General features: G+C 39.8%; 1 protein-coding gene across 2 annotated transcripts in view; it reads left to right on the top strand.

Annotated features, from left to right (window-relative positions):
• The window catches only part of LOC134806924 (killer cell lectin like receptor G1), a 114,053-nt gene extending 99,498 nt beyond the window's left edge, over window positions 1–14,555 (top strand). For both annotated transcript variants that reach the window (XM_054663056.2, XM_063786292.1), the window contains exon 6: window positions 10,174–14,555. In XM_054663056.2, the coding sequence (XP_054519031.1) occupies window positions 10,174–10,215 (42 nt within the window). In that variant the 3' untranslated portion in view covers window positions 10,216–14,555. The remainder of the gene's footprint in view (window positions 1–10,173) is intronic.
• The last annotated feature ends 17 nt before the right edge of the window (window positions 14,556–14,572 follow it).

A 14,572-nucleotide genomic window follows, 5' to 3' on the forward strand; every position in this document is an offset into this window, starting at 1 on the left:
CCAGTAAGCATATAGTTGAATTGAATAGCACAATCAATCAGTTGGTGCTAATCGATATTCACAGGATATTTCATCCAACAACAGTAGAATACACATTTTTCTCAAGCTCACATGGAACATTCTTAAAGATGGGTCATATCCTAGTTCCAAAACACAACTTAATAAACTTAAAAGAATAGAAATCAAACAAAGTATGTGCTCAGAAAACAATGGAAATAAATTAGAAGTCAATAACAGAAAGATAGCTAGAAAATTCCAGAATATGTGGAGATTAAATAACATACTTCTAAATGACATATATGCCCAAGAAGTCTTACGAGAAACTTAAAAAATATGTTGAACTAAATAAAAATGAAAACAAGTAACTAAGAAACGCTTCCTAACCCATTCTATGAGAACAACATTACCCTAATACCAAAACTAGAGAAATACAAGATAAGAAAAGTACAGATTAATATCTCTAATGAACAAAAATCCAAAAATCCTCAACAAAATATTAGAAAACCAAACCCAACAATGTGTAAGAATAGTTATGTGCAATGAAGAGTGGGATTTATTCTAGATATGCATGGCTAGTTCAGCATTCAAAAATCATTTAATGTAATCCATCACATTAACAGGCTAAAGAAAAAACCTTTTGGTCATATGAGTAAATACAGAAAAAGCATTTGACAAAATTCAACACTCATTCTGGATAAAAACTCTCCAAACTCAACTGTATATAGAACATCTACAAAAAATCTACAGCTAACGTTATAGTTAATGGTGAGAGACTAGATACTTTCCCCTCAAATCCTGAACAAGACGGGGATGTCTACTCTTACTACTCCTAGTCATCATTGTCCTGGAATTCCTAGCTAATGAAATAAGAGAAGAAAATAAAATGAAAGGTATACAGACTGGTAAGGAAGAAATGAAACTGTTTTTGTTCACAGATTACATGATTGGCTAGGTACAAAATCTTGAAGGAGTTGAACCTTTGGGGCAGGGTTACCTGGCTTTTGATTTTAAAAGAACAAACAAGAGAAAAACAGAATTTGAGAAGGAAGAAAGCCAATTAAGAGACAGAAGTTTATGCTGAGAGGGACTTTCCCCAGGCTAAAATGATTCTTTTAGTCTGGACAGAGAAAGGTCAGTGAGTCCCTTAAGAGCAGGGACCTACTCTAGTTTCTGGTACTCTCTGAGTAAGTATCAGGGCTTCAGAAGGAAGGTCTGCATGAGCACTTGGAAGGTTGGGTTCCAGGCCCAGCTGCTTGTTCTTGGTCAAAGATTCCTGTCCCCAAGAATGATAATGTGGCCATAGAGTGGTGGATCTAGAATGGTCATGTGGACTACAGACAGATGCCGGTGGCGGAGTGGGTGCCATATCTTGATCCTGCATTTGGTCACCAGGTAGGAAGGACCCAAAATGTCTGAGATAAATTTCCTATCAGTCCAATGGAGCTGGGGTTTAGAGTCATATTTTATTTACAAAAAATAAAGGGATGTGGTATTTCTTGTAGAATATATTGTTTCTAAGAAAATAAAACTTAAAGCAAAAATCAGCTATTTCCAGGGTTGTAAATGCAATTCTGCCCATAGATAAGGATGATTTGTGCTAGTACCTTATTTTATCTTCTCATTTCAGGTTTCTATGGTTATTTTACTCCTCTCTTCTCTGTTCCCATTGCCTAAGTTTATTTTTATTTTTATTTTTTACGAGATTTTTAATGAAGTAGCAGCACTCAACTTTTTTAACCTTTGCTGCCACCCTGTGGCTATCTTTTATTACTGTATATGAAAGGGGCATCTTGGAGCTTCTGCTAAGCCATCCAAACAGGAACAAGTAAGCGTAGGGGAAGCATATAAAAAACGTATTTGAAAATAATACTGCTCGGTATCTGGGGCATGAATCTGATATATGCTATATGTGTCTTATGTATCAGTATATGTCTTTCAGAATGCTATTAGTCTGTGTCTAACCTTATCATAGTACTCCCCCATTCCTCACTTCAAATCAAGATGCGTAACTACGCTGGGAACACAGTAATTGTTGATCCTGACTTGCCACCTAGTGTCAATTATTGATTTTAATAAACTTCAGAAAAAAAATCTTCGTAGGAAGCTGAACCTGAAATCTACAGTACACTTAATTATTAAAATAGAGCTCTTTGTAGGCTTTCAGTTGGTCTAAAACGTGTCACCTTGGTCCAAAGCATTTTGGCTCTCCCTAAGCGGTAAGAAATACAGTTTTAAGAAGTGGAATATCCTTATAGCCCATTTTTCAGGAAAATTTTCCATGAGAAATAAGGATGACTGTAATAATCTCCTTGCCACCCGTCTCTCTCACACTAGCTCTGCCACTTGTTATCATCCTAAACAAAATCTGATCTTGCCGCTGTGTTGTCTCTAAAAGATTTCATTAGCTTCCTATTAATGGCAAGTGGCTGCTTGCTATCATGCCCCCTGCAGCTGGGGCTGCACACTCCATGGAGCCAGTGGGAGCTTCGCCTCTTCTGCGTTGGGGTGGGGGCTCCCCCAGGTGCTGTTGCAGCCCTGCAAACCTCAGTCCTCCAAACCTCAGCTGCAGACCCAGACCTCCTGCTCTATGAAGCAGGCAGGAGTCCCGTCCTCCTGGGTGGGGCTACAGCCGCCCAAATGCGCTTGTGGTTATGAGCCTCCCTGTGCTCCCAGAGGGGGCCGGGAGTAGGCAGGATCTGCTCTTTTGGGTGCAGCTGCAGCTGCCCAATCCTCAGCTGCAGACCTGGGCCTCGCGCTCCACGGAGCAGGCAGGAGCCAGGGACACGTGGGAACCTCCCCCATTTCAAGTTGGCGAGGTGGGAGCTCCCCTGGCGCAAGACCTGGGCATCTCTGCAGTGTGCACCCTCATGGGCCCGGGAAGGTCCCTCCCACACTCCTGTCTTTGCAAGCTCAGGGGTGTCTGCTTCCACTGCCTGGCCTCTCTCTGCTCCTGGCACTGGCTTGGATCTTGGAATGAGGACTTGGGGGCCATGAATGGCAGCAGGAGGCAGAGTCCTGGGAGGAAGGGGGCGGGTCCCCAGTAAGGCCCCACCTTCAGACCAGGAAGGGCCTGAAGGCTGGGGGCCAGGCTGCCAGTCCCACCAACTGGAGTGGGGACTTGTAGTGCCTCTTCCTGCCCACCCATGGTGCCCATGGACCAGTCGGCACACACTTCCACCCCTCCGAGGTCCATAAAAGCCCTGGGCTCAGCCAGAACAAGACAGGATGGAGAGAACTGAGAGAGGACTCAATGGGAAGACCAGCTGCAGAAAGGAACCACCCTCTCTGCTCAGAGCTTCAGAGACTTCCAGAGACGGGATTACCAGCTGCAGAGAGGAGTAACTCTCTCCAAGAGGCCAGCTGCAGAGAGGAGCAGCCCCCTCCAGGGCTTCCTCTCTGCTGACAGCAGATGTCAGGATGACCTGTCTACAGAGATGACACAATGGGAAGACCAGCTGCAGAGAGGAACTACCCTGTCTGCTGAGAGATTCAGAGACCTGCAGAGGCGAGCAACCCTTTCCAGGAGGCCAGCTGTGGAGAGGAGCAATCCTCTCCACGCTTCCTGTCTGTTGATGGCAGACTTCGGGACAACGTGTCTACAGAGAGCTAGCCACTTCAGGTCTCCTCTGAGCTGTTCTAACGCTTAGTATAGCTCATCTTTGTCTTGTTCACCCTTCACTTGTCTGCATACGGGAAAATCAACACCCCCAAAAATCCCCTAAGACCATTACTTATAAAATAACATGAAAACTTCTGTTAACATGCTTGATAAATGAGTCTCAACTGATTTCTCTAGCCTCACTTTTTATCACTGCCATCAACACTGTCCTGACTTTTCAACATTAAACCATGTCTAACTCTTTTAGCATAGGCCCCAGTTGAGAACTGCTCTGTTTTCTGTCCTAAGCCTTACTTAGATCTTTTCATTGCAATTAGACAAAAATATCAGAGTATTAAGAGTCAGAGACCAATCAACAGGATGTTCTCTGTTCCTTCGTTTCCCATCAAATACAGCACTATGCACGAAGGTGGCATTCTCTATTGTGTCCATTTGCTGGGGAGCCCTGCAAATCTGGGCCCCAGCTGATGCAGCTCTCTTGCGATTGAGATTTACAACAGGAATCTCATGTGCCTTATATAAGAGTGTCTGCAGGCATGGCTGGATCCAATTCTGAGGATGGAGATTCTCTGACCCTTTTATTAAATACAGGATAGTGGATTATTCATAATCTTGGACTCCATTGTATTATCCAATTATAAGTCTATTGGCTCTTTCGAGGACACTGAGAGGCTCTTTTCTTTCTCTACTCTGGGAAGAAAGAAGGTAGGGCCACATAATCTTTAAATAAAGAGACTCTAAGCAAGAAGTTTTGTAGGTGTTACCTTTTCTCCTCCCTCAGCATAGTCTGACTTTGGGAAAGGCAAATTCAAATCGTGAGCAGCACTGGTCACAGTCTACCAGTGCCACATGCCTCACACAAGAAACGGACAATCGCGCCATGCTGATGCCAACAGGTCTCAGACATGAACTCACCCGAGGGTCTCACAGATGCCTTTCCTGTCTTCTTTGCCCCATTTTTCTTTTTTTTTGCTTTGCTTTTACATACTTTCTCTTCTTTTGAACACATCTGTCTTTCTGCATTCAGCCTCCCACCATCATCTGATATCTCAAAAGAAGAGACAGCCGCCTCCTTCCTCACAGCTGAGTAGCACTGAGAAGTAGTTAAGGGTGTGGACTCTGGAGCTGGAATGCTTAGGTTAAAATCTTGCCTCATTTTTCACTTGGAGCTTGGGAAAGTTTCTGAACTTCTCCAAACTTCTGTTTTTCATTTAAAAATGGGATTAATAATAGTATCTACATCATAATGTGATTGTGAGGATAAAATTACCTAATACCAGCAAAATGCTTAAAGCAGTGCCAGGCAGATGGTAGATACTCAGTATTGCCTTTTAAAAAAATTAACCCTTCTACCTCTTTTGTGTTTCTACATTTTTTTAATGTCCTTAGAAAACTTGTTCCTGTACAGCAGGTCCTCCAGTAAGATTGTTCCGGTTCAACCTCGTTTTGTTATAATGTTGATGAGACAATGGCCAGGGCCACCTGTCTGTGTGGAGTTTGCATATTCTCCCCATGTCTGTGTGGGTTTCCTCTGGGCACTTCGGGTTCCTTGCAAATCCCAGAGATATGCACATTAGGTTCGTTGGCACATCTAAATGGTCCCAGTCTGAGTGTGAGTGTGGGTGTGAGTGTGCCTGCGACGGGGTGTCCTGTGCAGGGTTGTTCCCACCTTGGCCCTGAGCTACCAGGAAAGGCTGTGACCACCTGTGACCCTGAACTAGAATACGCAGCTTGGAAAAAGAAACAAAGAATGAATACAAATTATTGTGAAGTAAAAACTTCACAATAATTTGTGAAATTGATGGCTGAGAATGGGATCCATCAGATGTCTACCCTGTGAAGTAGATGATAATCATACAGATACATGGCAATAAATGATGCAGGATGAAAATGCTCGCGACCCCACCACATTTGTTCTCATTTGTTGTTGAACTGCATGCTGGTAGGAGGTGCTACCTCCTACCAAAACTTTGGTTTGTAAACATTTCTTCCTTGATTTAACCCATCACCACTATGGAAACCATCCCTATAAACTTTATAAAATTAATCAGGGAAGAAGGGAGGGGGAGAAATGAAAATAAACCCAGCTTGCAGCACACTCAGCATTAAGCACTAGGTCAGCCTGTGCTCGGACCTGCTTCCTCCTAGTTGTTTGCCGCCTGTTGCCCTAGAATCACACAGACCCTAGATCGTAGTTCCCCTTAACTGCTCTACAGATAACAACTTGAACATTATAAAATGCAAAGTTTTCCATTTGAGATATCCTTTCAGGTGCTGCATACTAATGAAACTACTGACATCAGCTGGTCTGAAGGACCCCATAGGAGCTGACTCACCAAAAATGCAGTTTCCATGTCCTGATGAATTCATTCTCCTTACCCCAACCAATCAATGGTCCCAATTCTCCAGCTCCTCACCCTCCACGATCCCCTTAAAAGCCCCAGCCCAGAACTCTTCAGGGAGGTGAATTTGAGGGTCCCCTCACATCTCCTCACTTGGTGCTCTGTGAGTGTTAAAACCTTTCTCTGCTGCAAACCCTGCTGTCTCAGTGTAACTGGTCTGTTATTGTGCACTGGTCATACAAATCTGTTGGTCATGTAACACTATGAATGCTGTCACTCAGTGATTCACCATAAATTGGGGAGTTGCCTTGTTTTTATTTGTTTATCACATTTATTTCAATGTTCAATATTAGAAATGTTTTGGGTCTTCATTTAGAAGTTTGGTGATGTTTCTGTGATCAGATATATGCTGTAGAAACAGCTCATTTTATTTTTAAAATTTAAATATAATTTTTATTACCAAGGTTATGTGCAAAATTTTAAAAAGGCAAATTTTCCTATGACTCTTTATGAAAAATAATAGTTCATGGACTTCTTTAATCTTTAATTTTTATGGATACATAATAGTTGCATGTATTTATAGGGTACATGTATTTTTATACAAGCATACAATGTGTAATGATCACTTATAATTGGGATATTCATCACATTAAACATTTATTATTTATTTGTGTTAGGAGCTTTCCAATTCTACTATTCTAGTTATTTTTAAATGGAGAGTAAATTACTGTTTACTATAGTTGCTCTATTTTGCTACTGAACACTAGATCTTATTCCTTGGTTATATTGATTAGCCTAGGGTAAAATTGGTTTTGTTCTATGTCATGTCATTTAAAGTTGCAGTTTCTAAGAACCTATCAATGGTGTTAAGAGAGGATCTACTATACAGGTTGAGCACCTCTAATCCAAAAATCTGACATCCAAAGTGTTCCAAAATCTGAAACTTTTCAAGTGCTGAAGCGATGCTAGGAGGAAATACTCACTGGAACATTCTGGATTTCCAGTTTTTGGATTAGGGATACTCAACTGGTAAGCATACTTCAAATATTTCAAATCTAAAAAATTCAAAATTCAAAACACTTCTGGTCCCAAGTATTTTGGATAAGGGATATGCCACCTGTACTTATTTATACTTCTCCAATAACACGTGATTCTGTCACACACATAAAACTGATATCCAGATGTTTTTCAACCCAAAGTCATACAAATGGTCAGTGGCAGATTTTGGACCAGAAGTTAAGCATTTCTAATTCCATGAAATTGTCATAATATTATGACTCCCACCTAAACATAACTTATTAATTAATTGATTGATTGATAAATTTTCACCTTTCTGCAATACGGAGCTTCTATCTAGACAGGCCAGTCATTTTACCTGGTGCTAAAATAAACCATTTCTTCTGCTTTTGCAAAAAATGTTTCCACTCTGATATACTCTACACTCTTGTCACTAATCTTCAGTTTAGAAGTTTTTTCTTGGAGTGAAACTTTCCCAGATTGCCATTACATTGCTTTGCATATTCTGAGGTTCTGCAGTAGTGAGGCTGTTGTGAATTGTTCCTAAATTTATGCTAGGTGCTCTTACCTCAATTTGGATGCCATTATTTGTTTATTGCAAATACAGGGTACAATGAAAAGCAGTAAGTGAGCATGGAGTAAATTTGCATTAAATGAAGAAGGAATCAATTATAGAGTCTCTAGAAATACATATTTATTTGCCAACCTCGTTCAGTATCTGTGTTGCAGAGACAAAATATCCTTTTAAAAAGTCGTGGGTCTGGGGATTCCAGCCAAGTCTTGTTTATAGACACAAGCCTCAAACATTTTCTTGCTCTGTGCCTGTGGAGAGAAGAGGAAAGCAAACAGGATGACTTAGGGCTTGCCAAGGAGTGAATTTAATTCTAATTGGATATGGACAGCAGCAGGGCTTGCTAAAGGAGACCAAACTGGCTATGGCTGAGAATGGAATCCATCAGATATCTACCCTATAATAAAATTACAGGGTAATTTTATTTACACTCTTCTGATAAGAAAATTAGGAAACCTTCCAGGAAGTTAGTGTTCCTCTCCAAAGCTGTATATTTCTGCGTTACCTTGCAGTATGATAAATCTGATATCAATTAATAAAAGATGTAGATGATTTTGTATTTAGGAGGACTGCTTTTGAGAGCAAAATGAAGGCTTGGGATATGTAGAGCAAACTGCCTATCGGCTGCGGGGGACACTGTATTCAGCAAATTTGCTTCATCTGAAAGACACAATGGGAGAAAAGCTTGAGAATGGGAGCTTCAACGGGACAGGGCTATGTGGAGAGGCTTTGACCTATTTAAGGACTGAAAACCATACTGAATCAGGGCCTGCGTGATCACAAAAATGTCAGCTCACTGGGGAAATATATAGACATGGTCAAGGGATTTCCACTCTTGATACCATTAGTATAATCCGTTACTCTGGTGGAAAATCAAAGCCTGCTCATGCTAGTGTTCAAGCAAAGTACTAGGGGGATCACGCGGGTATGTATTCTTTCAGTTCTTGTTCCATATTTGCTTCTTTTTTCTTGCATGATATTTCTTATATGTTTTCCTCATCTGAAAGACAGCATAATTCTCTCCATAAATCAGTATAATACCCACGATTTATATTCCAGCTGAAATTTTACTTGGGGTGTGTGTGTGTGTGTGTGTGTGTGTGTGTGTGTGTGTGTGTGTGTATTTTAGGGATGGGGTCTCACTCTCTCACTCACTGCAGCCTCAAACTCCTGGGTTCCAATGATCGTCCTGCCTCAGCCTCCTGAGTAGCTGGGACTACTACAGGTGTGTACCAGCATGCTGGCTGATTTTATTTTTCAATTTTTTGTAGAGATGGGCTCTCACTTAGTTGCCCAGGCTGGTCTCAAACTTCTAGCTTTAAGAGATCATTCTGCCATGGCCTCCCAAACTGCTGGGATTATAGGCATAAGCCACTGTGCCCAGCCTCTTCATTTGCTGTTTAAAGACCACTCACGCTATAGTTCTCGCCCCTCTCTTAGTTCCTACTATAATTATTTGTATAGTTCTTAGGCTCTTCTTTATTTCTTTGCATTGCTATATTATCTTTTTAAGATTTATGTATGCCGTTATTTATAAGCACTTCTACGTAAAACTCTTGGTACTTTGGATTATTTTGCACGACTGATAGTCTTACATATCAATATACATGTATATTACAGGTAGTTTTGGCAGTAGTTTTGTAGGCCAAGGAAGAAAAAATATGGTATGGAGACAGATTAAACTGAAAACAAGATGTACAAGGGTTTACCACACTTTTATTCCTTTAAGAATTGAGGTTTGGCCTCCACTTCCACCCATGTTGCTGCTATCTCAAGTGAAATAAGTCAGAAACAGGAGGTCAAATACTTCACATTCTCACTTATAAGTGGGAGCTAAATAATTTGTACACATGGACATAGAGAGTGGGATAACAGATATTGGAGACTCAGAAGGGTGGGAGGGTGACAGGGCAAGAGGGATGGGAAATCACTTAATGGGTACAATGTACTCTAATTGGGTGATGGCTACACTTCAAGCCCAGACTTCACCACTATGCAATGTAGCCATGTAACAAAACCATACTTGTACCCCCTAAATCTATATAAAGTAAAAAAGAAAAAAACCCCAAACACATTGGCTTTTATTTTATTTTTCCGTCAAAGACACCACACTGGAAAGAACTGAGTTTATCTAGGATTCTGTTTTGCTCACCTGTCTTATAGTAATCATAGGCTTTCACAAAAGCAGGTTTCAGCTTTCTTATGGGGTTGTCTTGCAGAAGAGTGAAAGAAAAGGTCAGTGTTCAATCCGTAACCCAAGAAAGGAAGGAGTAATAATGCGGAACCAGGGAGGCCTCATCTCTTTTTCCTTAGCATCAGTCTTCATCCTTTGAAAGATAATTTTTTAGTGGGCTAATAGGATTCATTCTCTAATTCATTGTGCTCCCTAACGGCTCACATAGGGAGCAGTTGGAGGGTGATGTGGATTTTAGAGTAGGAACCTCAGGAACTTGAGCAGAGGCTCCCGAAAGTAGATTAGAAGTTTATTAGTCTTTTAAACGATTAAAATAATACATATTCCTCCATAATATCCAACACATGGCTCTGCCTATAGTGAGAGATAGATTCTTTATACTGGCAAGCTGACTCTATCTATATTAATATTAATATTTCCAAATATTCAGGAAACAGGCGTACATCAAGGGCTCTTCTTGTGCTGCAAATGAAGTTGATGGAATTACACTATGATACGACTGACTGTGAGTAATAGATCTAGACTGATAGCATATCTGTCTATCATCTGTATCTAATCTATCATCTACCTTATTTATCTATTATCTATCTAGCTATCTATCTATAATTTATCTAACTTCTCTCATACATGTATGCTAAGGTAAGGTTGATTTAATCACTGACAACCCTTGGAAACACTTCCTATCCTTGATTACCAACTTTCAACATGGCTTCTGGATGATGAAGCTTATTTATGGAAAAGAATGTTTATCTGAACTATACAGAAATATTCATATGCTCATTTTAATATAAACAAACATATATGTTTTAATATAAACATATAAATATTCATATGCTCATTTTAATATAAACAAATCCATACCTACTGGCCTCCCCCAACCCTCTTGTCTGTGACACTCCAAATCCCAGGAAGCTTGCGATGAGGAATGAGGATGTAAAATATCTCATGTGAACAGAGAGGATGTGCTTTTCCAAATGGCCTTCCTGATGACTGCTCTTCTCGTACCACTTGCTTGCCTGGTGATGAGATCCCCTAGAAGGACTGTTCACCTGGGTCTGTCTAGCAAGGCTGGCAGGGGCCCCACCTGGTCCACAGAAATCAAGATATGGTTGTTGTGCACTTCTGTCCTGCTCACGTGGCTAGATCTTTCAAGCTAAGGAAAATAAGAGAAATCACCAGTGTTACTGAATAAAGAAAGCCTGTGGGGTACAAAGAGACAAATAGACTATGAGACTGAAGAAGTCTATACATAAACAAAGCTGGGGTTAAATTCATTTAAATGAGTTCGAAGACGCTTGTCCAGTAAGATGAAAACATATACAGAGTATTATGAATACCACCACATTAGATACAAGATTGAATATTCATATGATTAAGTAACAGGCGTCTTTAGCGTTTGTTCGAAGGTGAGGGAGAAGTGTCCTCACATTGGATAGCTAGTCATTTGAGATGATTTGCGAAGCCATCTGTCTCTACACTGCCATTCATCTCAGCTTTCTCTACATTTCACAGTACTTAAAGACTATGCCAATGATTTTGGTACTTAATTATATCTTGCCATGAAATGTCATTTGACAGTTTTGGTTACCCATGTTTAATATTTTTATCTAGAATGTATCAGCACCTAGCACAATCCTAAACATATATTTGGTACTATATGAATTCAATTTCCTTAGATTATGACCAATGTTGCTTTGACATTATTAGGATACCATTGTTTTATTCTTACATTGGATTAAAAAAATCCAAACACCTAGCACCTATTTACCATTTTCACTGTGGGTTTCAATGGATAAAACCAGATATCAACTTGGATACATCCAAGACTAGACAGCTCCCTGTGTAACTATAGATATAAGAAAGAAAAATAAGCCTCAGTATCTTTTGAATCTTGCTCTCAGTTAAGGTTCAGCATAAGCCCTGACATCTTTATTTATTTTTGTTTTTATTTTTAATTTTATATATGCATGTATGTATGTTGAGACAGGTTCTTGCTCTGTCACCGAGGCTGGAGTGTGGTGGCATGATCACTGATCACTGCAGCTTCCCAGGCTCCAGCTATCCTCCCACCTCAGCCTCCTGAGTAGCTGGGACCACAGGTGCATGCCACTATGCCCGGCTAATTTTTGTGTTTTTGGTAGAGATGGGGTTTTGCCATGTTGCCTGGGCTGGTCTTGAACCCCTGAACTCAAGCGATCCATCCACCTTGGCCTCCCAAACCAAAGTGTTGGGGTTACAGGTGTGAGCCACTGTGCCTAGCCAGCCCTGGCATCCTTTTTTTTTTTTTTTTTTTTTTTTGACATGGAGTTTCGCTCCGTCGCCCAGGCTGGAGTGCAGTGGCGTGATCTCGGCTCACTGCAAGCTCCGCCTCCTGGGTTCACGCCATTCTCCTGCCTCAGCCTCCCGAGTAGTTGGGACTACAGGTGCCCACTACCACATCTGGCTAATTTTTTGTATTTTTTGTTTGTTTGTTTGTTTGTAGAGACGGGGCTTCATCGTGTTAGCCAGGATGGTCTCGATCTCCTGACCTCATGATCTGCCCACCTTGGCCTCCCAAAGTGCTGGGATTACAGGTGTGAGCCACCGCACCCAGCCCCAGTCCTGGCATCTTTAAGTAGCTTTGCTAACTATTCCTGTGTCCTTAGTGGTCTTTCCACTGCTGGGAATAAATAGCCTTTACTGTCTGTGTGAATGGTTCTGAAAACTTACTGCATAACAGAACCACCTACAGAGTTCATTAAAAACATAGATGCCTGTTAGCCGAACGTGGTGGTGGGCGCCTATTGTTCCAGCTCCTAGGGAGGCTGAGGCAGAAGAATTGCTTGAACCTGGGAGCAGAGGTTGCAGTGAGCTGAGATTGCGCCATTGCACTCCAGCCTGGGCAACAGAGTGAGACTCCATCTCAAAAAACAAAAAAACGAAAACAAAAAACAAAAAACACAGATGTCTGAGCACATCCCCGAAAATAATTAATTAAATCTTTATTGATGAGACCTGGATATCTGCATTTTAAAATAAATTCTACAAAGGATGCTAACCAGATTTTAGAATTGCTGGTATATGTCGCTTTTTTATAACTTATATGTTTTGGATTAATGATGATCTTTTTCGTCATGTGAAGACTATCTTCACAATTAGACTATAAGATTTCTCTAGGTAAGAGACAGTATATTTATATTTCCTGTGGTTACTCGAATATGATTTTGCTTAATTAATATGTCTTGCTTTTATGAAACACATTTAACTTGTCTACTGATGATGGATCAAATTGTGAATATTATTTCCTCTTTTCATCCGAGAAGCTAGGATTAAATTCCTTTAAATGAATTTGAAGAATTTTGTATTTATAACCAGAGTCATGGGTTGTATTCCAAGTAAAGCTTTTTTTATTTTTTATTTTTTTATGAGATAGGATCTCACTATGTTGCCCACACTGGTTTTGAATTCCTGGGCTTCATGTGATCCTCCCATCTCAATCTCCTGAGTAGCTGCCAGATAAAGTTTTTGAAAAGTGTTGTTGAATTGGGAATCTTTTTTCTCTTAGAAAAATAGAATTAATTTTTTTTTAATAGAGATGGGGCCTTGCTATGTTTTCCAGATGTTTGCCAGGTTGGTCTTGCACTCCTGGCCTCAAGCAATCTTCCTACCTTGGCCTCCCAAAGTGCTAGGATTACAAGCGTCAGCCACCGCACCCGGCCATTGTGCCTGGCCAAAAAATATAATTTTAAAAAGACCAGAAAGACTTTTCTTTAGAGGTAAAGATGAATGAGCCTATGTTAAAGTGTCATTGAAAGAAATTATTAATGGTCAGTCGTGGTGACGCACCCCTGTAATTCCAGCACTTTGAGAGGCTTAAGTAGAAGGATCTCTTGAGCCCAGGAGTTTGAGACCAGCCTGGGCAGCATAGCGAGACCCTATCTCTACAAAAAATAAATAAATAAGATGAAAAAGAAGTTATTTATTCTTCGATCATGATGGCAGGCAATCAAAGAATCTTGGAGGCATACTAGTTAGAGCTTTTAACCCCACAGGTCTTCATTGTCCACATCGGTGATGACCATTTTTTAGTAGACAAGGCAAGAACTTAATGAAGAGAATTACTTTACGTTTCTTGAATTTACTACTGAAGAGTTATAGGTAGCTAATAGCTAATATTTTTGTAGCTAGTGTTGGGACACAGAAACCAACCCCCCAAAATATGGTGCTTTGACGGGCTGAACTGTATAGTATATCTGATATATTTATATAGTGTATAAAAAATCACCTGACACAATAGATGGATAATATATCTGATATATTTATATAGTGTATAAAAAATCACCTGACACAATAGATGGATAATATATCTGATATATTTATATAGTGTATAAAAAATCACCTGACACAATAGATGGATAATATATCTGATATATTTATATATTGTGTAAAAAATCACCTGACACAATAGATGGATAATATATCTGATATATTTATATAGTGTATAAAAAATCACCTGACACAATAGATGGATAATATATCTGATATATTTATATATCGTATAAGAAATCACCTGACACAATAGATGGATAATATATCTGATATATTTATATATCATATAAAAAATCACCTGACACAATAGATGGATAATATATCTGATATATTTATATATCGTATAAAAAATCACCTGACACAATAGATGTGTAATATATCTGATATATTTATATATTGTATAAAAAAATCACCTGACACAATAGATGGATAATATATCTGATATATTTATATATTGTATAAAAAATCACCTGACACAATAGATGGATAATATATCTGATATGTTTATATCAGATATATTA

Source organism: Pan troglodytes, chromosome 10 (assembly GCF_028858775.2).
Source record: "Pan troglodytes isolate AG18354 chromosome 10, NHGRI_mPanTro3-v2.0_pri, whole genome shotgun sequence".
Taxonomy (NCBI): domain Eukaryota; kingdom Metazoa; phylum Chordata; class Mammalia; order Primates; family Hominidae; genus Pan; species Pan troglodytes.